Raw genomic sequence first — 24,902 nt, forward strand, 5'->3', positions numbered from 1 at the left:
AAGAGCCCAGAGCCTTTTGCTAGCATTGAAAAGTACTTTGAAAATTCCAGTCCCTTGCTGAGCTCCTTTTGGCAACTTGGCTCTGAGCCCTCAATACACAGGGCTGCATGAGTGGTTTCCTGGAAAGGACCACCTCTCTTTGCTGCCCTGCCAGAAATAGTCCTCCCAGGAAGGGCGCAGGCAAGCCATTGCCAGTCGAGCCTCACGCGGATTTGCAGCAGCCTTTCCCCAGTCGCTGGGCAGCCAGGTTGGAAGGGTCAGTGAACAAAGTATGCTGGCTGCTTTGGCCCTGGAAGGAGCTGCCGTCAGGCTTGCAAAACATTTAATGGCCTTCTATGCTGCTGTACGCTTAAAGCTGGGGTTCCTATGGTAACAGTGCCTTCTCTCTCTCTTAATGAATTCATCCCCAATTAGTTTCCATTCGGTCTCCCTTCCTGTCTCTCTCTACCTCCAGTTCATCTCTCTGCCATCATTTTCTAATTGCCATCTGAAAGGCTCCTGTGCTCGGGTGTTCTCATGTGGAGCAGAGCAAGCAGGGTGAGGCTTCATCAAAGATTGAATAAAGCGGCCGTGGGGTGCAGTGCTCAGCCAGGAATCCGGGGAGCGGGCAGCAGTGATCGATATCTCCCGCCACCTTCCTATCCAAGTCGGCTACACAAATAGAGGTGCCGCTGACATCTCCTCCGCGCCCCACCCCCACCCAGCAGCTGGGCGTGTGCATGCACCAGGCCCCTAGAAACAACAAGCAATCGGATCGTGTCTGCGCTTTCCCAGCACGGTGAGTAATGAGGCTTGTCCTGCAGCCGTGCCCGGAATGACACACACGTACAAGGCCTGGTCTGCATTGCACAGCGCTATGCTGAGACTGGAAGGGAAGAAACACGGACAGATCTGAGCTCCTTTACCCACCCCCTGCCTAGAATACAGAAGAGGAAGCTGTGACGAGATTTTCTGTCGGCTGCACCACAGAGAAGCCCTGGAGAACGAAACACCCAAAGGCATGAACTAAGGAGACACCTGCTTGTCTCCCCTGGCCCTCTCTACCTTCTCACTGAATTGTTTGGGAATGACTAACTCCTCTTTGGGTATGGCTATACTGCAATTAGACACCCGCGGATCAGGCTCAGAGCTAAGGGGCTGTTTAATTGTGATGTAGACGTTCAGGCTGGGACTGCAGCCCGGGCTCTAGGACTCTGCAAGGGCATTAACATGGCAATTAAACAGCCCCTGAGCCCGAGCCCCGCGAGCCTGAGCCAGCTGGCATGGGCCAGCCTTGGTGTCTAGTTGCAGTGCAGGCATACTCTAAGACTATTAGGGCTTGAAGGTTGTGCCGTGTATTACTGGAAAGGTCATCTTTCATGCATGCTAAAATACCAGCTTAGAGTGCTTCCGTTCCTGCCTCTCACCCAGTCCGCTGCTTCCTGTATGTGGGGTTTCCATAGTCACCCACCCTTAACTGATAGTGGGTCTGTACTGTTACTAGGACAAATAGCGTGAGCATTTGGGTCTCTGTCCCTCATTCAGTGGATACCGTGTGTGGACTCTGCTTTCCCAGTGAGCCTGCCAAAGGGTGAGCTGCAATCCACATGGAGGTACAATCCTGATAAGATGGAGGCAATGCTAGCTGGTGATTCTCCAGAACTAATGGAAGACAGATAAGTAGTCCACCCACCTGCTCATCACGCAACTGAGCTGGCACCTACCCCATGAGAAATCCAGCCTGCCCACCAGCCTGTGGCCATGAGCAGGGGCTGCTTCCAGTGCCCAACTGGGATTTGTTCAGGGCACTTCACCTTTCTGGAACTGTGAGACGCCTTTTTGGTTTTGGTTTTGGTGTCCACAGCCTCTATCTCCACCCAACTCACTGACAGCGTCCAACCACACCTCCATGCTGAGGGTCCATATTACAAGCTTAACTGATTGCTCTCCAAAGAAGATCTGCAGCATCGCTTTGCTGCTGTGGGTCACGGTGGCATTCTCAAAAGGGCCCCAGCCCTCCACCAGGGCAGTACTGGTGGTACATCTTGCCCCATGAAGCTGGTACGTGCACTGGGGCAGCTCATGCCAATAGAGAGAGATGAGGGAGATACAAAGATATCAGGAGTGCTCGTTACTTGTTCTAAGCAGTACCAGGGATTCTGTGAGCCCTATCTAGTATTTCTGCTGGTGTGCTCAGAAGCAGTGTCTCTCGGAGGAGGGAAATTACTGTCCGTCTAATAATTAGTCACATGTCTACTCAGGCAGGGTATTTGGTTACAAGATTGTTGAAGGCATGCTTCACAAATCTCCCTTTTTATCTTTGAAGGTCCATGCATTGCCATTATTCTGATAAATTTGTTAGTCTCTAAGGTGCCACAAGTACTCTTGTTCTTTTTGCGGATACAGACTAACACGGCTGCTACTCTGAAACCTTCATTTCCCCTGGCTCTCTTGGGCTCTCTTTACTGGATGTTCTTGGGGAATCAGAGCTGCAGTCCAGTACATTATCCAGGCTAAGGGATTTGCAGAACAGCTGTTGTTTATCAGGTGAAGTCTCCTAACCAAGAGCCTTAGGGAGGATTGACAATGAGACTGGTGGAGCTACTATGAGGCCATCTCCTCAAAGAGTTGTCTTGAAAGCTGCTGAGAGAGAATGAATTGGACACAGATCCTATTTGTCCTTGCCACCATTTATACTGCAAGTTAATGGTCCACGCATTGAGCTCCTGCTTCCATGGACTCTGGATTCTTATCTTCCTAGGAAGGGAAAGGTCAACTTACAGCTTCAGCTTCTCTACCCTCTATTCTCAGACACCAGCCCATCCAAAAGCATCAGTAACCTATGAGCTAAGTAGCCACCCAGCCTGACCCTACCTACCTTATGAAATATAAGGAGATCAGAGGCTAAAGTGATATGGCTGTAGACAATCACTACTTTATCCAGAGAGCCTACATTGGCCATTTCTTTCAATACTGTATGCTCAGCCCCGAGACGGTCATTTCTGCCTTCAGGAAGAGAGTTGCTTCCAGTGTCAAGAGGAATACTAGGAGTTAGAACGTAAATGAGTTAATACACACCCCTCAATCTCTCTCTTGCCAGGTCTGCTCAGGTAAGGCTGATGGCTAGCAGAACTGTACTGATGCCCACAGACAGTGTATTCTCTTCTGCATGTCCAAAGGAGTAACAGTTACAACCCCCATTAGCACTGTCTGCCTGCCTAGCGCAGGGTTCTATAGTCCCATCTATCATCATATTAATCCGACTTCTTCCAGTAAAATCAGTATCAACAGCCAAATCTCTATTGGGCTTCATGGATTCTCCAGAACTAATGGAAGACAGATAAGTAGTCCACCCACCTGCTCATCTCCCAAATTGCAGCATGACCCAAGGAGCCAGGTACACAGGACATGGTGCCAGGAGATTAGCCCCCACGAAAGGTCTGCCTTATAAAGTGACAAAGTTAACAGCAAGAACATTTCATTACTAAGGGTGAATAAAATGGTCCAAGTATATCCTTGGTATAACTCCATCAATGTTCTCCAGAGCATTATAGATAGAAGAAACGGAATGGCCAAGGCCACTCTTAAATGCTCCTTTGCTGCCAAAGTTTTTGAAGACCTTACAAATTCAGGCCCATCTGACAACGGCCTGTCTTAAGTGCTACGGCTCTGTGGCAAACAGATGGTCTCCTCCGCCCAGTGTCTATGGCAATTGGAATTCTGCCTCTCATTGGCAGGATCATTCACTGGTGTAAGCAGTATGGCCATAGAACATCAGGATGGCGAATAATTATAAGGTTTCCATTCCACCTAAGGGAATTGGAAGGGTTTAGCAGGTAGACAACAGAATGTAAGGGGGCTGTTGTCCCCTTGCTAAAACTCAGTGGGGGGGTTTGGTCGCTAGCTCACAGTACCAAAAGAAAGGGGAAGGGTCAATGAGAAATCAGGACCCGGAGACTGACGGTCCCCAGGGCGATAGGGAGAGGCCAATGCTCCAGGTCAGCCTGATTTGGCAGGGCGGGCAGGCTAATGAGGGAGTCAGGAGGCCGGGGGGTCCCATCCTCCATGTGAGCTATTGCCTGGGTCAGATAGAGTGGGGCTGAGCTAAGGAGAGAGCAGGGGCCTGAGCTGAGCCGGGGAGCAGAGCTGTGCTGGCCAGAGGGGCCAGAGAAGGAGCTGGAGGCAGAGCAGCAGCAGCACTGAGGCAGAGTGGTGGAGCTGGGGCTGGGCCTGGGCCTGGAGCTGTCCGGAGCCGGGTGCGATGAGCAGCTGGGGAGAGCGAGGAGGACGCTGGGCAGCGGGCCCAGAACAGGCCAGACTTGGGGGATCAGAACCCTGACGGGGCGGGGGTGATGCTGAGAAGCAGGGCCCTGCCACCTAAAGCCTGAGGGTGTGTGGCCACCACCAGAGCGAGTGTCTGACCTGCGGCATCCCTACAGCACAGCCAGGGCCTGAGAAGGGGCTTGGGACATGTGAGGAACAGACTGAACTGCCCTGACATCCCAGAGATGCTAGTTGTGATGTCCCCGGGCCGCAGAGCTGGGTGATGGGTTTTCCTTTCACCTTTGCCATTTTCTCCTTATTTTTTAATTAGTTGCTGTTTAATAAATTCTATTTGCTTAAACTTTATGTAATGTAATGGTTTTGTTCAATATCTTCATAAATGATCTGGAGGATGGCATGGATTGCACCCTCAGCAAGTTTGCAGATGACACTAAACCGGGAGGAGAGGTAGATACGCTGGAGGGTAGGGATAGGATATAGAGGGCCCTAGACAAATTAGAGGATTGGGCCAAAAGAAATCTGATGAGGTTCAACAAGGACAAGTACAGAGTCCTGCACTTAGGACAGAAGAATCCCATGCACCGCTACAGACTAGGGATCGAATGTCTCGGCAGCAGTTCTGCAGAAAAGGACCTAGGGGTTACAGTGGACGAGAAGCTGGATATGAGTCAACAGTGTACCTTTGTTGCCAAGAAGGCCAATGGCATTTTGGGATGTATAAGTAGGAGCATTGCCAGCAGATTGAGGGACGTGATCATTCCCCTCTATTCAGCATTGGTGAGGCCTCATCTGGAGTACTGTGTCTAGTTTTGGGCCCCACACTACAAGAAGGATGTGGAAAAATTGGAAAGAGTCCAGCAAAGGGCAACAGAAATGATTAGGGGGCTGGAGCACATGACTTATGAGGAGAGGCTGAGGGAACTGGGGTTATTTAGTCTGCAGAAGAGAAGACTGAGGGGGGATTTGATAGCAGCCTTCAACTAACTGAAAGGGGGTTCCAAAGAGGATGGAGCTAGACTGTTCTCAGTGGTAGCAGATAACAGAATAAGGCGTAATGGTCTCAAGTTGCAGTGGGGGAGGTTTAGGTTGGATGTTATGAAAAACTTTTTCACTAGAAGGGTGGTGAAGCACTGGAATGGGTTACCTAGGGAGGTGGTGGAATTTCTTTCCTTAGAGGTTTTCAAGATCAGGCTTGACAAAGCCCTGGCTGGGATGATTTAGTTGGGGATTGGTCCTGCTTTGAGCAGGGGGTTGGACTAGATGACCTCCTGAGGTCCCTTCCAACCCTCATATTCTATGAATGGTCAGTGGGTCAGGGAAATGTCCAGAGTGGAAAGAGCACCCTGGAGTGGTGACACCCGAGCCCTGCCTAAGTGATCACGACAAGGTTGGGTGTCGAACCCCCCATGAATCCTGGACCCAGCCTTGTTGGGGTTATGAGGACTCTGCCACACAGGAGAGTGGAAGGGAGCACTCAATGTCAGGCAGGTCTCTGGGTAAAGGAAGTGGGAGCAAGGACTCAGATCCTTTCACTAGCCCATTTCACCGGGATAGTGTGTAAGACAGAAAAGTTCCCCACAATATTGGGACCATTCCCCTGGTTACAAAAAGCTGGTGGATTTGTCATCTTTATGTAAAATCTGTCTAGGTACTTCTATGGACCACAGCACCTTTGTTTCTGGATTGAGCCTCATAACGCCCCCTGCCCTCAACATTCCCATTTTACAGATGGGAAACTGAGGCACAGAGCAATGTCGTGACCTCCCAAAGATCACACAGGAAATTTTTGGCACCACTAGGAAGATAACCTGAGCCCCAGGCCAATGCCTTAACCAGGACACCATTCGTCCGCCTCTTTATCAATAAAAAATGCAGAGGAGCCCCAAGCACCTCTCAATTCAGTTAAAGAGCAGCAATTGGTTCAGCAAATTGAAAAGAAAAACAAGAAAAGCTCCAAGTTGCTGGATTATCTTTTGTCATGGCCACGTCAAAGCTCTCAGCAAAGCAGGTAAATCTTACCCTCCCACTATTGCACTGTAAATGACCCACAGCCCAGTGTCAGATCGCTTTAGAAGTTTCACCCGTATGGTTATTTACAGTCATGCCATGGGCAGAATGGCAGTTCAGATTCTGCTCTTCACTGACTTTTTTTTTTAAACCATGGCTGCTGCTCAACTAAGTGGCTCAGTCCAGAATTTTGGTCTCCTTGCTAGAGTACGTATTTGTCGCCCCTTACAGCATCTGAGCCCCTCCCGATCATTAATGTATTTATTCTCACAGTCCCTCATGTGAGGTAGGGCTGTGCTATTATCTGCATTTTACAGAGGAGAAACTGAGCCACAGAGACACTAGATGAATTTCCTAAGATCACACAAGGAGTCTGTGGCAGAAGACACAATTGAACCCTGCTCTCTGGCTACTTCTGTAACCCCTGGGCCATCCTCCATCTCCTGTGCATCCCCTCCGCTGTGTCACCACAGAGCCAAAAGTTGCATGCCGTGCACTGAAAGCCTGGGGAGTTGATTTGGTTTTTAGCCACTTCGGTCAGTAACTACATGTTGCACTGTGAGTTCTGTACACAGCTAGTACACATTCCTGCAGGATTCAGCTATCCACAGTGACTGTCAGAGGTGAAAGAGTGGCTGACGAGTGGACCTCATGCTGGCATCAGCCAGGCAGAGAGCTTTGCTGTTTATTTAACTGGAGTGAGAAGAACCTCACCCTGGTATCTGTGCCAAGTGAGAAGAGAGGCTGGAGAGCTTGGTGGAGATTGCTGTGGCTATTTATTTCAGAGCCATCACTTTGAGTACACCCTGTTCTTACATCAGATGAGTTTGATGGTGTCCATCCAACAGGGTTCAAATCATAGACTATCAGGGTTGGAAGGGACCTCAGGAGGTCATCTAGTCCAACCCCCTGCTCAAATCAGGACCAACCCCAACTAAATCATCCCAGCCAGGGCTTTGAGACTCCCTGCGGCTCAGACACAAAAGGGGAAAACAATGAGAACGCACTATCCTTTCACCGCCCATGGCCAGGAGGGGACAAAGCCTAGCCCAAATCATGGGTGCAATGAGTTCAGTGCTATCATACAAATGGGTTTTTAATCTTTGCTTAGGGGAGGCCAAGCATTGGAAATGCAGGGGTTGGCGCCAGTCAGGCCTGAGGTGCCTTTGCAGAGTTGTTGGGGGAAGTTGCCCACACCAGGCCGGTCCAATCAATCTCACACACTAACATTCCCCAAAGCCACCAGCAGCAGCCTGGAGTTGACTCCACCAGCAGAACGTCTGAGCCTTTTCCCTACTGTGATGTCTTGCCACCACAGAAGAAGTTTCAGACCCACCCCTCCCATCAAGCCATAAAGAAGGGGAGGCTGATTATGACAACCCCTCCCCAGCCAAGAACCCCACCACTACCTCAGTGGCTCATGAACAGACAAGATCCTCCATTTCCAGCGTGCTCTAGACCCAACCTCCCAGCAGCCTCAATGAGTCCTAGAGCTTAAGATCAGTAGGGACCACCATTTCATCTTGCCAGACCTTCTGTAGATCACAGGCCTCCAATACCCGCACGCTAAGCCCAGCCATGGAAATGAGACCAACGTGAATGAGATATTTGTGCTTCAGCAGTGAGCTGATGCAGTGAAGGACTCTGGTGCTGTCCCACTGCATCCTGGCCTCTGCTTTGGAGCCCAGACAGAGGAGAGGCAGATGGTTATTGACACTGTCCCACAATGTTCTGAGGTCTGAACGGACATAGCCAGAGGGGAGCAGATTTATCCACAGTGACTGACTCTCAGCTGGGTCCCAAGAAGCCTGGTGCTTCAGAGTTGCCGTTCTTTTCCATATCAGCTGAGACAGTCTTCAAGCCAGTGAACACAAAATAAAAGTGAATGAATGAATAGACTTAAGAGCTGCAGTGTCATTCACAAGGATAGACACAGCCACCGTAATCAATCCTGCTGCACTCGGGAATACAATGGTCAGTGATTTATTGGTGGATGTCCTCACCAGGCAAAGGTCTGCGGCTGCAGGCTGAGCTAAATGAATGTGTTGCAATATATTTAGTAAGTGATTGTGCACACCAAAGAGGGATGGGGTGGAAGTTGGGGGAAAAATACATTTCCCAGCTAGGAAATTCCCTTCATGAAAAAAATCTCTACAGCTGAGCAGCAGCCAGGGACAAAAAACACCCTCTTGGAACTTCATGATTACAGCAGGATAGAACTCAGATCTTCCTGTTACAGAAAGCACAGGCACCTGCCATTAGAGCTAAAGGAAAATCTCCTCTAAGCATAAGCAATATAGGGTTGATGGCACACAATTGAGCAGTTCTGATTGCTGCCAGTAGAAGGCAGTTATGTACATACAAACCAGTTCATTACAATAGCTTTATGGGAAATATAGGATGGTCCAGTGATTAGGGTGCTAGCCTGGGACTCCACAGAGCCTGGTCCAATGCCTTGGTCTGCCATAGACTTCTTGTGTGACCTTGGGAAAGTCTCTTAGTCTCCTGTGCCTCAGCTTCCCATCCATAAAATATGGTGAATAGTACTTCCCTGTGGGACAGGGGTGCTGTGAGGATAAATACACTGTGAGATACTCAGATACTAGAGCAACAGGGCCATGTGAGTCCCTGAAATACCTGAAGCTTTTTTCTCTAAAGCTTCTGGTGCTGTGGACAGAACCCTATGGGCCATTGGTCTTTTGGGTGATGGCAGTTTCTAAGTTGATCCGTTCCCTTGTTTCAACAGTTTTTGAGCAATAGCTGTTTGGGAGCCGAGGGGTGAAAAGGAAAATGGCTTTGTCAATGGCTAGTTTTCCCCTTTTGTGTCTGAGCCGCAGGGAGTCCCAGCCAAGCCTGGCTCACATCTTTTTGATGATTTTTATACAATTTTTCCCTTTGTTGGCAAGAAGCGAACGTGGCTGTTTCCAGCTCTGGCTGGGCTCTTTGATGCGATAGTAATGGGCTGAACAGTCCTTGTTAAACAGCCTCTTTGCAAAGGTAAGGGATTTAGCAGCTGCTTTTCTGTTGGGTCTGGCTACAGCTGTCTGCACTAGGGACATTTACCTTTCCAGTGGCCCACCATTGCAGTCACTGGGGAAGCCCAGCATGGTAGCGACGATGGGAGCCTTAATACAGACAAGCTGCTGGTATGTTAACCATGGTGCTGGCTAATCCTGCCCAGAGCAAGTAGAGATGGCATGGTGCAGGCCATCTACACTAGCTGCCTTCTATTGCAACAGACTCACTGGTGGATTAGTGTTAGCAGGTGTGATAAATGAAGCGAGTGTGTGTGTGTGTGTGGGGACTCCCTTTTATGGACACCCAGCCAGCCAGTTAGCTGTAAAATCCCTCTTGGTAGCTATTTTCTGCTTGCTTTACCTGTAAAAGGTTAAAAAGTCCCCTAGATAAAGAAAAGGGAGTGGGCACCTGACCAAAAGAACCAATAGGAAGGCCAGAATTTTTTAAAATTGGGAAAGGAGCTTTTGCTTTGTGTCTGTTGTGTCCCTCTGGGAAAGAGGGGAACAGAGGGCACCAGGAATGCTGTGTAAACCTTTAAGCCAGGTATGAGAAATCATCATATCATACCTAGAATTACTTATTTGAACCCCCCCCCCCTAAATATGTAAGTAAATTAGGAATGTTTAGATAGATGTGATCAGGTTTATTTTGGCTTGTGGATCTTCTCTGTGCTAACCCTAGATGCTTTTGTTTTGCTTGAACCTTTAAGCTGAACCCACAAGAAAGCTATTTTGGGTGCTTAATTTTTGGAATTGCTCTTTGGAATTTAGGCTTTTGCTAGATTTCAAGATGTATTTTTTTTTTTTAACAAAATTTATCTTTTTTAAGAACAGGATTTGGATTGTTGTGTCCTAAGAGGTTTGTGCCTATGCTGTTTGATTAGCTGTTGTCACCAGCTAATTTCCTTTGTTTTCTTTCTCAGCTCTTCTCTGGAGTGGGGGGTGAAAGGGCTTGAGGGTTCCCCACAGGGAGGAATTCCCAAGTTCTCCTTCCTGGATTCAAAGGTTTTTTTTGCATTTGGATGGTGGCGGCAGCTACCCATCCAAGGTCAGAGAGAAGCTGTAACCTTGGGAGTTTAATACATGCCTGGAGTGGCCAGTATTAATTTTTAGAATCCTTGCGGGCCCCCACCGTCTGCACTCGAAGTGTCAGAGTGGGGCATCAGCCTTGACAGCAGGGGTGGAAAATGTGAAGGCTCTAGTGTAGACATGGCCTGTACATGAATTAATTGGGCCCAGAGTGCACAATCCCACACACAACATCTGTGCCATAGAGCCACCTAGCTAGGCAAGGGCCCAGGGATGCCTCTGGGGTGTGTGGGTTCTCCACAAAGCCATGCAGCTCTGGGCAGTTTGAGACCAAACAGCCCCATGCAGGGCTAGGTAGACCCGTCACACCCTGATGGTGTTGGTGGGCACTCCCTTCGACCCCCCCCCCGCACCCCCAGAAATGGGCACTGTGATTCCCCACTGACCGGTTGGGTCCTGGTTTTCACACATATACAATTTATCTATGCTCTTGTAGTCTGCCCATCACCATGATCTCTGAACGTGGTAGCTTTTATAGCCCTTTTAATCAAAGCACTTTACAAGGGTGGTTAAGTATTATACCCGTTTTACATTTGGGATAACTGAGGCAGAGAAGTTTAAGGCTAAACTTTTCAAGAGTAGCTACCGATCTTGGATACACAACTTCAGACACTTAGTGCCTGCTTTTCTAATGTGCTGAGCGCCCATGCCTGTGGGCGGCGAATTCTATGGGCCCGTGGTGCCCGGGCACCAGGATATTCCTGTCCCAGGGGCCCAGCTCCAGCAAAGTTTTCCCCCCCCCCATTCCGCCCTGCGCTTCCCCCAGCCCCCCCACCGCCCCCGGGCGATTTAAAACAGCCCGGGGGCTCCTGCCGCCACCTGCAGCGCAGCGGGGCTGAGCAGCTTCCCGCAGGCTCGCTCCACGTGGCTGCTGGCAGGTCCTTGCAGCCCGTGTGAGGGGGTTGTGCCGCTGTGCGCTGCCCCTGCCCCAAACGCCCCTGTGGCCAATGGGAAGACAGCAGCGTGAGGAGACCCCCCGGCCTGCCCCGCCTAGGAGCTGCTGCCTGAGCAGATGCCCCAGGTAAGCATCGAACCTCCCCATCCACTTCCAGAGCCAGCACCTACACCCCCTCTGCAAACACACCCTTTGGCCCCCAAATTTCCTCCTGCACCCCCACCTCCTCTTGCCCCCAAACTCTCTCCCAGAGCCTGCACCCCTCACCCCCTCCTGGACTCCCATCCTGCACCCCATCTCCCAACTCCCTCTTGCACGCCCACCCCTCCCCTGCACCTACTTTTGTCCCCAAACTCCCTCCCAGAGCCTGCACACACACTCCTGCATCCCCGCCTCCTGCCCAGAGCCTGCACCCAAACTCATTCCCAGAGCCTGCACTCCAGACCCCCTCCCCCACACAAACTCCCTCCCAGAGCCTGACCTCTCACCCCTTCAGCACCCAAACTCCCTCTCAGAGCCTGCATCCCCACCCTCTTGTGCACCCCAAACGCTTGAACCCCAGACCCCCCCCAACTCCCTCCTAGAGCCTTAGGCAGGTGTGTGGGGGGAGGGTTCTGGACACCACCAAAATTTCTACAAACCCTGCCGCCCCTGCCCATGCCTCCCATTGACAGCAGCCGGAGCTGTGGGTGATTGGTACATCTGGCAGGGGTCTCAGTGGTTACAACCCATGGCTCCATCTGTTAGTTCAGTGCTTTATCCACTGAACCATGCTGCCCAAAGGTGTATGTCACAGGGCGGTTGCCCCTTTAAGGGGAGTTGGGCCCAGCCTTACCTGTGACTGAGCAGCAACCTCCCAGCTGAGACTGATGGGTGATTATAAAAGCCAGCATACAGCCCAGCTGGGAGAGAGCTGCCAGGGTACAGGAGGCTCTTGCAGAATGGCTCCTGGGGAAGCCTGTGGAGCCAGCAAACCCCCAACATATGGCCTATAGGAAGACTGGGGGAAAACTCTCCTCTGCATTACTTTGTGAGCTGTGTTTGTCCAGGAAGGAGAAGACAATCTGAGCCAGACTTTGGGGTATGGCCTCAGTCCTTCCAGGGCTACAGGAGACAGGGCAGCCGCCTATAGCGATCCTACAACTGGCTGGGTTAATCCCAACTGCATGGCTTCCATGAATCTCGTTCACTACCCGCTAAGTAGGGGTGAATTTCTATTTTCCTGTACTGCAGAAATGTGTATCGTAGGGTCCCAAATACAGCAGGAAGGACCCAAGTAGGGCTGGGCAAATGGTGTCAAGCTATTATCTGCAAATATTGGTTTGAAAGGGAGAGTGAAATTCAATATTGCCAGATTTGCAACTGGCACTGGGAGAGTAATGAAAACGAATGAGCACTTTAAAAATCATCAAATTCTTCATGTTGTCTGCCAAAGACCTAGGGAATGCTTAGCTCAGACATGATCCCTAACCAGACTCGATTACCAGCCTCCCGCAACTGCTCTTCCAGGGTTCAATTCATCCCTGAACAAGAAGCTAGCACCACAGGTAGGCATCACTTAAACCGTGCTTAGGTGGGATTTAAATAGTACCTCGGTCTTTGGCACAGTGACCAATGTCTCCCTCTAGGAGCCCAAGCCAGCTTGGTTTCCTAGACTAAAACCAACTTAAACTAAACAAGCTCATCTGCAGATTAGAGCAAGTTGCAACTACTGATGACTTTTCACTCTTCCTGTGCTCCTCTGGCCACCAGGAAGACACTGCTTGAGTGGGACTGCAGCTTAACCCATGCTAAAATAATCAAACACCCTGCAAAGCACAAGCATCACCAATCTTGGCGGTGCCAGAGCTCCAGTGGGGAGTGCTCTGGGCTAAGAATTCCCCCAGATTTGAATCTTGTTTGTGTTTTCTCTTTCCTGTGAATTCAACTCATCAACACCAGGAGCAGGTCATGTATCCAAAGGGAAGGGGCATTGCTGAAGTCGAACACACCAGGCTAGGCCCCACTTATCTCTCTCTCTCTCTCTCTCCCTTTTCTTTCAAGCTCCTGTCGATTTTGAATCAGTCCGGCAGACAGGATTTAACCGAACACTGACCACAGGACAGCGGTGTCCAGCAACATTCCAATGGACACATGAGTTTTCCTTTACACACCACAGGGCTCCACTCCCAGAAGGAAAAATAGCTCCCACCAGTTCAGCATAGAATTCATGTAGCATTAGCCCCAGTCTTCCAACACGGAGACGGCAGGTCCAGCTTTTACTGCTAGATGCTCTGAGGCATTTACATTTTAAACAGAATTTTTGTCTGTCAACAAATAATTGTTGGCTTGACTATCTTACAAGACGGGGGGCAGTAAAACCAAACTGGACAGTGCCTCCTCATTCAGGATACCAGAGCTTTCAAGTTATTGGGCATGATGCAGGACTCGCTGGGCAAGGTTCTCCGACCAGTTACGCTGCGAGTTAGGGTCCATTTTGGCCTTCAAGTCTATGAAGAGACCCAGGCACCATGACTCTTAGTAACCCTCCGAACTGGGAAAGAAGAGCAGAGGGTGGGGAGGATATAACTGATGGAGAAAGCCAGCAGGGAAAAAACTCACTATTAGCTAGGTCTTATCTCAAGGCTTAGTACTTCTAACCTAAAATTCCCCAATGTGGGGTTCAACCCAGCCCGGTGAGCCCTGAGAATGGAGCCTAGCCTGCCCAAAGACCATATCCCTGGTACGGCTCAGACTCGTCCTTGAGCACCTGCCCACGCTGAGCTCAGCTTAACGCTTTGCTCACCAAGGACCAGGAAATGAGCACATTTTAGCCAGTGCTGCCAACGCCTCTGCTGGCTATCGCTATGAGAGGAAGCAGGGGTGCAACATGATGTGTCCTTTGCCCTTGGAGTCTGCCAGCCAGGGTAGGGTTTCAGCAGGAGAGCTAGGGCACGCACACAGGGCATGGGTTGTCACGGTCTCTGGCCCCCATCTAGCACACACCGCAACATATGGGACAAGCAGCAGGGGAGACTGGCCACACCTGATAGCCGGCAGGCCACACCTCCTTGGTGAGCTGCCTGGCAATGTGCCTCCGAGCACTTGAGTGCTCGATGAGACTCCTGCCCTGCAATGGGGGAAAAACGCCTCCCTCTCTCAACACTGGCAGCCCCAGGCAAGGCTGGGGGGTTCCTGTTTGAGGGAAACTTAATTTAGGTAAAAAGAAAAGGAGTACTTGTGGCACCTTAGAGACTAACAAATTTATTAGAGCATAAGCTTTCGTGAGCTACAGCTCACTTCATCGGATGCCAAATGCATCTGATGAAGTGAGCTGTAGCTCACGAAAGCTTATGCCCTAATAAATTTGTTAGTCTCTAAGGTGCCACAAGTACTCCTTTTCTTTTCGCGAATACAGACTAACACGGCTGCTACTCTGAAACCTTAATTTAGGTACAAACACACACAAGCTGCTTTGCAAGGTAAGAGGACATAGGAAGGTCTCCCAGGAGCAAGGAATCTGCTAGTTGCCCAGAGGTGCCCTGGCCTTTCCATGCCAGTGTGCTGCCTGACTAGGCCAGCATTTCAAACGGGTGAGAACCCAGGGCACTAGCTTTGTACGCGGGAGGCTACAGGGTTGCTCCTAACAGATTGGTCTCTTGTACCAGATATGGGCAGGCTACCAAGCCTCCTTCTCAGAGAGCGGCACGGGAGATGCGTCGCCCATAAGACCCTTTAACACCTTGCCAGGAATCACAGTTGTGAGCCTAAGCAAGGTGTGTTACACATGGCGCCACCTAGTGTCTGAGCAATACGACACTGTTTAGCATTCCATTGCACAGCTCAAACATACTGCGCAAGACAATGCCAAGCAGGAACCGTTTGCAGTGCTCAGCCTAGGAGCAGCGCCGCTTACTGGCATGTTATCCTATTAACTGGCTATGTACAGACAGCTCGTCTGCAGAGCAATCTTTCAACACTGTGGAAGGCGAATGGGAGCCTAGTTTGGCGCCAGGGCAGAGCGGGCCTGCTCTGAAACCCAGTGAACTCACTGGAAAGAATCCTATTGACTTCACTGGGATTTGTCTCAGCCCATGCGTGAGTAACTAACTGAAGTCAGATAACTTTGTATCTTCCAAAGGAGAAATGGAGCCTGAGGAGCAGAGGAGTTTGTAGCTGATGTTGAGACCTGGGAAATCAGAAAGAGAGAGAGAGAGAGAGAAGGGGACTGAGTAAAAGAGGCAAAAGGCAGAGGAAGAAACCCTGTGAGAGAGAAAAGCCAGATAGAAATTGACACATTTGTAAGATTTAAGGAGTGAATGAGGGACAGAGGATGAAATGACAAAGAGAGAGACAATTCAAAGAAAAGCAAGCTGGATTTCGCTTGTCGCTAATGGCACCTCATGTTTTAATTGAGAATTTCCCTGGCCATTTGACTCAATCCCTTGGCTGCCTCTAACCTGAAAATCTCCAACTCCGCTGGGGCTGAGAAATCATTTTAACTGGCTGCAAAAGTAAACAAGGTGCATTGACCCACCAGACCCCTGTCCTTTGTGCTGACCTGTCAAATAAGCTCTGCCATTCTCCCCTGCAAGTCTAGTCCCCTCCAAGGGTCCAGCAGATGGGTTAATATTTTCATTTGCATGTGCAGCCACTGTTCAGAAGAGAAATGACCCAATAGAGCAGTTCTGCACTCCATTGGTGCACTGAGCGTGCTTCCCTTGGGGCCTACTGTGCAGCTGAGTGACAGAGACAATGCATTTCCCCAAATCCCTCAGTAGAACTCCCCAGACCTTGCCATATAGGGCCTCCCTAAAATCACTGGGTAAAAACTCTGGCCTACATGTTGCAGGAGGACAGGCTAGACTAGCACAACAGTCCCTTCTGGCCTTTGGGTCTGTGAGACTTAGTGGGAAAGATTCTTACTAATGTAAATTAAGGCACAGTCCCAACTGTACTCCTTGCTTCTGATGTTGAAGAAGAATGTGGGTGAGGGGATGCTGCTGCAGTGGGAACTGGAGTTGTTAAAACCCAGCCTTTTGCAGCATTCAGGATGCTGGTTGGAAAAGTGATTGAGCAGAAATTGCACTGTGACATTCCACATTGAATCTCTCAGCAAATGCTGATCACATCCGCTCAGTTTATAAATCAAAAGAAGGCAGCGGAGGGCAAATCCTGTTCTTGGTGACAGTGGTGTAAATCCAAATCAAACCACTAATTTCAGTGACATTACTCCAAATTTACACCAATGTAACTAGGAGCAGAATTTGCCATGATTTTTCTCATACCCGGCAGCATGGAAACCTCCAGCTGGGTTCTCTCTGCCTCTTCCATCATTGCTGGTAATAAAGTTTCTGCAGCCAGAACTCAGCTCACAGTTTTGTCAAGGAACAGAATAGAGTTTGTACTGTTAGATGTTAACGAGAACCCAGCTAGCTCTCCCCTAGCTGTAAAGTGTCTCTGCCAGTGCAAAGAGCTCTGCAGTTATTTTAGCTCAACCAGCAATGATTCTTTGAATTGCTTTGCACTCAACACAAAGCATATTTTTCCCGATTGTCTGATTTAAAATAATCACAAGTGCTTTACCTATCTAATAATATCAAACTGAAATAGAAACTAATGTGGGCAGATTTTGAAAGCAAATGAATCCAAGCCACTCCCTTCTGCAAATGCTTCCCAAGATCACTTTTGCTGTTTGCTTACAGAGGCTCGTTGGATTGTGGAGTGAGAGGCAAGTGTTTCTTAAGCAGGTGGCTTTGTTTAATTGGTCTCTGCAATGCCCTGAAGGGAGAGATGATAATCAGGAGAGGTTTCCTTCACACGTCTTGAAAGGGAGGAGGAAGAGAAGGGCCCCAAGGACAAGGCTGAAAACAAAAAATGATGATTTGGATGAACAAACCTTGAGCCACAGACTGAAAGAGATGGAAATAAAGGTAGATGGGACACTCCCATAGAATCTTTGTTCTAGCCTTGGATCTTACTTAATTCCTACCTCACTGCTGCCACTGACTCCTCTCCCTTGTTCCTGAGGCTTGCTGTTCACCTTGGTTCTTGCTACAGGATTTTAAATCTTCTTGTATTTTCCCGTCCCCAGTTTATGACCCCATTATAAATGCCCAAGTGCCTGCAAAAAGAAAAGGAGTACTTGTGGCACCTTAGAGACTAACAAATTTATTAGAGCATAAGCTTTCGTGAGCTACAGCTCACTTCATCGGATGCATTTGGTGGAAAAAACAGAGGAGAGATTTATATACACACACACAGAGAACATGAAACAATGGGTTTATCATACACACTGTAAGGAGAGCCATCACCAGCAGCAGGGGGGGGGAAAGGAGGAAAACCTTTCATGGTGACAAGCAAGGTAGGCTAATTCCAGCAGTTAACAAGAATATCAGAGGAACAGTGGGGGTGGGGGTGGGAGGGAGAAATACCATGGGGAATAGAAAAGGAGTACTTGTGGCACCTTAGAGACTAACAAATTTATTAGAGCATAAGCTTTCGTGAGCTACAGCTCACTTCATCGGATGCATCCGATGAAGTGAGCTGTAGCTCACGAAAGCTTATGCTCTAATAAATTTGTTAGTCTCTAAGGTGCCACAAGTACTCCTTTTCTTTTTGCGAATACAGACTAACACGGCTGCTACTCTGAAACCTGTGATTATGCATGGGGAAATAGTTTTACTTTGTGTAATGACTCATCCATTCCCAGTCTCTATTCAAGCCTAAGTTAATTGTATCCAGTTTGCAAATTAATTCCAATTCAGCAGTCTCTCGTTGGAGTCTGTTTTTGAAGCTTTTTTGTTGAAGGATAGCCACTCTTAGGTCTGTGATCGAGTGACCAGAGAGATTGAAGTGTTCTCCAACTGGTTTTTGAATGTTATAATTCTTGACGTCTGATTTGTGTCCATTCATTCTTTTACGTAGAGACTGTCCAGTTTGGCCAATGTACATGGCAGAGGGGCATTGCTGGCACATGATGGCATATATCACATTGGTAGATGCGCAGGTGAACGAGCCTCTGATAGTGTGGCTGATGTGATTAGGCCCTATGATGGTATCCCCTGAATAGATATGTGGACAGAGTTGGCAACGGGCTTTGTTGTGCCTGCAGGTTCCCTGGGCTTGCAAGCAAAGACCACTCCACGATCATTCTCCAGTGCCCCTCTTGCACTTCCCCCCTAGATTCAACTTTTCACCCCAGCTTTACCATACTGCAGAGTTTTCTGCTAGAGATGGGCTAATTTGGGATCATCTGGAGTCCCTCCATAGATTCATAGATACTAAGGTCAGAAGGGACCATTCTGATCATCTAGTCCGACCTCCTGCACAGCGCAGGCTCACCCACCCACTCCTATGAAAAACCTCACCTATGTCTGAGCTATTGAAGTCCTTAAATCATGGTTTAAAGGCTTCAAGGAGCAGAGAAGCCTCCCTCAAGTCAACCATGCCCCATGCTACAGAGGAAGGCGAAAAACCTCCAGGGCCTCTTCCAATCTGCCCTGAAGGAAAATTCCTTCTCGACCCCAAATATGGCAATCAGCTAAACCCTGAGCATATGGGCAAGATTCACCAGCCAGATATTACAGAAAATTCTTTCCTGGGTAACTCAGATCCCATCCATCTAATATCCCATCTCAGGGGATTAGGCCTATTTACCCTGAATATTTAAAGATCAGTTACTTACTAAAATCACATTATTCCATCATACCAACTCCTCCATAAACTTATCAAGTAGAATCTTAAAACCAGATAGATCTTTTGCCCCCACTGCTTCCCTTGGAAGGCTATTCCAAAACTTCACTCCTCTGATGGTTAAAAACCTTCGTCTGATTTCAAGTCTAAACTTCCTGGTGGCCAGTTTATACCCATTTGTTCTTGTGTCCACATTGGTGCTGAGCTGAAATAATTCCTCTCCCTCTCCTGTATTTATCCCTCTGATATATTTAGAGAGAGAGCAATCATATCTCCCCTCAACCTTCTTTTAGTTAGGCTAAACAAGCCAAGCTCTTTAAGTCTCCTTTCATAAGACAAGTTTTCCATTCCTCGGATCATCCTAGTAGCCCTTCTCTGTACCTGCTCCAGTTTGAATTCATCCTTTTTAAACATGGGAGACCAGAACTGCACACAGTATTCTAGGTGAGGTCTCACCAATGCCTTGTATAATGGTACTAAAACCTCCTTATCCCTACTGGAAATCTCTCCTGATGCATCCCAAAACCGTATTAGCTTTTTTCACAGTCATATCACATTGGCAGCTCATAGTCATCCTATGATCAACCAATACTCCAAGGTCCTTCTCCTCTTCTGTTACTTCTAATTGATGCGTCCCCAACTTATAACTAAAATTCTTGTTATTAATCCCTAAATGCATAACCTTACACTTCTCACTATTAAATTTCATCCTATTACTTTTACTCCAGTTTACAAGGTCATCCAGATCCTCCTGTATAATATCGTGATCCTTCTCTGAATTGTCAATACCTCCCAGCTTTGTATCATCTGCAAACTTTATTAGCACACTCCCACTTTTTGTGCCAAGGTCAGTAACAAAAAGATTAAATAAGATTGGTCCCAAAACCGATCCCTGAGGAACTCTACTGGTAACCTCCCTCCAGCCTGACAGTTCACCTTTCAATAGGACCCGTTGCAGTCTCCCCTTTAACCAATTCTTTATCCATCTTTTGATGTTCATATTGATCCCCATCTTCTCCAATTTAACTAATAATTCCCCATGTGGCACGGTATCAAATGCCTTACTGAAATCTAGGTAAATTAGATCCACTGCGTTTCCTTTATCTAAAAAATCTGTTACTTTTTCAAAAAAGGAGATTAGGTTGGTTTGGCACGATCTACCTTTTGTAAAACCATGTTGTATTTTGTCCCATTTACCATTGACTTCAATGTCCTTAACTAATTTCTCCTTCAAAATTTTTTCCAGGAACTTGCATACTACAGATGTCAAACTAACTGGCCTGTAGTTACTCGGATCACTTTTTTTTCCTTTCTTAAAAATAGGAACTATATTAGCAATTCTCCAATCATTCGGTACTACTCCTGAGTTTACAGATTCATTAAAAATTCTTGCTTATGGGCTTGCAATTTCAGGTGCCAATTCCTTTAATATTCTTGGATGAAGATTATCTGGGCCCCCCGATTTAGTCCCATTAAGCTGTTTGAGTTTCGCTTCTACCTCAGATATGGTAATATCTACCTCCATATCCTCATTCCCATTTGTCATGCTACCATTATCCCTAAGATCCTCTTTAGCCTTATTAAAGACTGAGGCAAAGTATTTGTTTAGATATTGGGCCATGCCTAGATTATCTTTAACCTCCACTCCATCCTCAGTGTTAAGCGGCCCCACTTCTTCTTTCTTGGTTTTCTTCTTATTTATATGGCTATAGAACCTTTTTACTGTTGGTTTTAATTCCCTTTGCAAGGTCCAACTCGACTCGACTTTTAGCCTGTCTCACTTTATCCCTACATGTTCTGACCTCAATTAGGAAGCTTTCCTTGTTGATCCCTCCCATCTTCCACTCCCTGTATGCTTTCTGCTTCTTCTTAATCACCTCTCTGAGATGCTTGCTCATCATGAATTTTTTCCTCTTTCTTGGGATACAGGCTTCCAATAGCTTCTGCAGCTTTGATTTAAAGTAATCCCAGGCCTCCTCTACCTTTAGATCCATAAGTTCTTCAGTCCAATCCACTTCCCTAACTAATTTCCTTAATTTTTGAAAGTCAGCCCTTTTGAAATCAAAAACTCTAGCTGCAGATTTTTGTTCATCCTTCCATTTAGTTTGAACGGAATTAGCTCATGATCATTTGAGCCAAGATTGTCCCCTACAACCATTTCTTCTATGAGGTCCTCACTACTCACCAAAATTAAATCTAAAATGGCATCCCCTCTAGTCGGTTCAGCAACTACTTGATGAAGGAATCCATCAGCTATCGCATCTAGGAAAATCTGAGCCCTATTATTATTACTAGCACTGGTCCTCCAGTCTATATCTGGGAAGTTAAAGTCTCCCATGATCACGCAGTTTCCATTAGTATTTACTTTATTAAAGACATTAAAAAGGGCTCTATCCATATACAAATTAGATCCCGGAGGTCTATAGCACACCCCAAGCACTATCGTAGGAGAGGCTTTACTAGTTTTCTTCCCCAATGTAATTTTTGTCCAGACGGACTCTGTCTTATCCATTGCATCGCTTCTTATTTCTTTACATTCTACCTCATCATTGATATACAATGCTACTCCACCACCTTTACCTTTGTTTCTGTCTTTCCTAAACAGCACATACCCTTCAATACCTGTAGTCCAGTCATGACTACTATTCCACCATGTTTCTGTTATCCCTATAATATCTGGTTTCACTTCCTGCACCAGTAGCTCTAGTTCCTCCATTTTGTTACCTAGGCTCCTCGAATTGGTGTACAAACATCTTAATTTTTGCTGTTTGGCCTCGCTCACATTTTGTACCCTATTATGCACAGATTCAAGGATGTTTCGATTTGGGGCTTTGCTTTCGGTGAATGTCTGCTTCTCGCCTTCTGCTCTAATTACTGTCAAAGAGTGATGCAGTGGCAAGGACATAGCTAATGCTAAGCTAGCATGACAATAATAATTGGCAGCCATGCCCAATAAGTGCCCCCTGGTCTCCTGGGAAGTCCTCTGCTCTCCCTGCCCAATCCATATGTACCGATTTACTCAAATTGCACAGTTGATGCGTCAACACCCTGTTTACTCAGACTATGTATGTCCCAGATGTATCAGGACTGATGTTTTAACCCGTCCACAAATACAAGGCTCCCCACCACTCTCTTCCAATTAGCAAATACTTCTAGAGATGAAAGCTCTACAAGGAGCTTTCCGAGGAGAGTTTAAGTAGCTGAGCACCAGGTCATTGCATCTTGATGACCTGCACACCCATCACAGTGATGCTGTGCATGGAACTCCCTGCCTTTTGCTAGTGGTCCGGCTTATTTCTGCAGGAATCCAAGTCTTTCTCCCCTTTCACAGCTGCTGTGTCCTGATGGAAGCTACAGCTCCATGTCCCAGGAAAGCCTTTCAGCACCTTTAGCCCAGAGGTGGGGGCTTGAAACTAATAAGTTTATTTATTGTAAACATTCAGGCAGCCTGTACATCAGCGCTGCCTTCTCCCCTGGAGTCCTGGAGACATAAAATTCCACCTGCCCTATATGGGGAATTCCATTAAATAATGGAATTCCCACAAAGGACATTCCTTTTGTGCAGGATGGGTGGGATATCAAGGTTTCAGGACCAGGTAAATGGACAGATTACAAGGGTCTGCAAGTGGCTATGATTCAGGGCTGGCTTACCTGGCTAACTATCCCTTGATAGCAGGTGTCCGTAACAGAGAAGCTGGGCACTTTGAAATAACAGCTGTATAGAGACCCTTCTGCACAGCCGAGCTCACTCCCCGCTTCAAGAGGGAGCGGGAGAGGAAGTAAGGGGATCAGACATGCACAGGGGGGGTTCCTTCTGCTCCACCAAAGCCGTCCTCACATTAGGACAGATTAAAAGCCAATATTCATTTTCAGGTTACACTGGCATCTCTGGGCTCAGGTGGGTCAAAGCTGCGAAAACTTCACTTGCCGTCTGGTTTTGAAGCTAACAGTTGACTGAAAGGACACAACAGACACCCCCAACCTTCACCTAGGAGATGGTGCTGGCTATCATGCCTGCAGACAGCTCACCCCATCCTAGCATACCCCTACCTGCTCAGGCATCCGATCAGCATAGCTTGCTACCAACGTAGCCATCCGCATTCCATCCCCCCTGCTACCTCACAGAGGACAAAAGTTACATATAACTGACCAAAGATTTGGACTCTTCACATAGAGATTTAAGACTGGGGTCAAATTGAACCCAGGTGCAAACAGGTACAATGCCACCAACTTTAGATAAATTATGCTGGGTTACCCCAGGCTTTAATTTCAGTCTAAGTGTCACTTTTATTCCCCATCAGATCTGGACCTTGCTGAACATCAAACAAAACCAGCAGAAGGAGGATTTATGGGCTGCCTGACCTAGAACACAGAACAGTACCATAAGGGATTGGAGTTAAGATTTGGGGAATCCAGTGAGCAAGAACTATTGGGGTAACAAAGCAAAATACTAGCCAGCTCCATATTTTAAAAGGCAGCCGTAAAGTTCCCACAAGGGCACAGGCTTGTCACAAGCAAAGCTAGTCCCAGCACATTACAATAGGAATTTGTCCTGTGTAGCTTAGGATGCTGGTAGCAATGTCACACCAAACAGAGCAGATGGGCTGGGAGACTCCTATGTGCGATACCTCGTGCCAGGGTCTCCTAGCTGGGGCAGTATTAATTGTGAGGAAAGTTTTTCAATGGATAACAACAACAAGCCCCTTAAAATGTGCAGTGAGGAAGTTTTTTTTTTACAGCTGTCCTAATAGAAAAATATACATTTCCAAAGCCCAAATGCACACAGATCTAGCTCTAGCAATAGCATGCAGGGATGGGTTTTTATCAAATATTTAAGGGTTGTTTTTTTTTTTTTTTTTAAAAATCATCCTAAAAGAATCTGAGATTTAAAAGAAGTTTTGGGGGTGAGGTTCTTACTGACCATCAGAATCATAATGTTTCCAGATGTCCAGGAACTGGGATGCTGTGAGCTCAGCCAAGTGCAGGTAAGGGGCTTGCTGCTTCACCGCCATGGTTAGCTGCCAGGGCAACCCTCCGTGCTGCTCTCTGTCTCCTCTCTTCAGCTCCAGTGATTTCACCACCAATATCTCTAGCCTCTCTCTGCTCGGCCTTTATATAAACCCTCCGGAGCATGCACAGGGCCCTGGCAGCCACTAGAGGGCGCACAGTCTCCGAGAACCTAAGCTAGGGCCAGAAAAAGGATGCAAGAGAGGAATGGGTAGGAGCGGGAGGTGTGGAGCATAAGGGGGTGATGAGCTGAGGGAGGATCTGAGTTTCTAGGATTTCTCTAACGTCTGGGGGTTTCTGCATAGCAGCAGCCAACTGATCTAGTTAAAAAGACCTAGCTTTCTGGAATTCCTGCCACCGATCTATATCGCAGCCTGCTCGGAGGTCACCAGCCCTCGCATGGTACCCTCCTTATTGAAAGCGGCTCTGTGTGCTCCAGAGTGAACTGGCGGGCTTGTTGTGCTCTGGGATGAGACAGCCAGTGGGACCCATTGTAATGGAGTCCAGAGCAAACTGGGCTGAGCTCAAAGACTTTCAAGACTCCTCTGTATTGTGGCACCCAAGCCCAGGGACAGGACCTGGGTAAGAGAATTCAGTGCTGTTCCGTCTTGGTGCAGCTGTGTAGTAAGGAGAAATAGTTATCCTGAGGGCTGATCGATAACTACTGTGAATTGGGCTGGGAGGTCTCCGGCCAGCTCCACCCACCAGCTCTCCCAGCCAGTCCTTCCCCAGTGTGTGTGTGTATGTGGCTGTGATATTCTGTGGTAGACAGCTCAGAGAGGATAAAAGCTCTAGCCCTGCTGCACCCAACAAAGAATCTGTTTTGGCTGAAGTGGTGGAGACGTATCTTTGTGGAGCCACAGGCTGGTGACTGCAAGAGGCCTTATTAGTGGCCTTTCTTACAAAGCAGTCCTTCTAGAGCGTGGGACGAGCTCCTGGTGGGATCATTG

At 48.0% G+C, this 24,902-nt stretch overlaps 1 protein-coding gene across 1 annotated transcript in view; it reads right to left on the reverse strand.

Annotated features, from left to right (window-relative positions):
• The window catches only part of CALB2 (calbindin 2), a 71,559-nt gene extending 47,504 nt beyond the window's left edge, over nucleotides 1-24,055 (reverse strand). The window contains exon 1 of the mRNA XM_038367734.2: nucleotides 23,867-24,055. Within this exon, the coding sequence (XP_038223662.1) occupies nucleotides 23,867-23,957 (91 nt within the window). The 5' untranslated portion in view covers nucleotides 23,958-24,055. The remainder of the gene's footprint in view (nucleotides 1-23,866) is intronic.
• Nucleotides 24,056-24,902: the final 847 nt, after the last annotated feature.

The sequence above is a fragment of the Dermochelys coriacea genome, chromosome 12 (assembly GCF_009764565.3).
Source record: "Dermochelys coriacea isolate rDerCor1 chromosome 12, rDerCor1.pri.v4, whole genome shotgun sequence".
In the NCBI taxonomy this organism is placed as follows: domain Eukaryota; kingdom Metazoa; phylum Chordata; order Testudines; family Dermochelyidae; genus Dermochelys; species Dermochelys coriacea.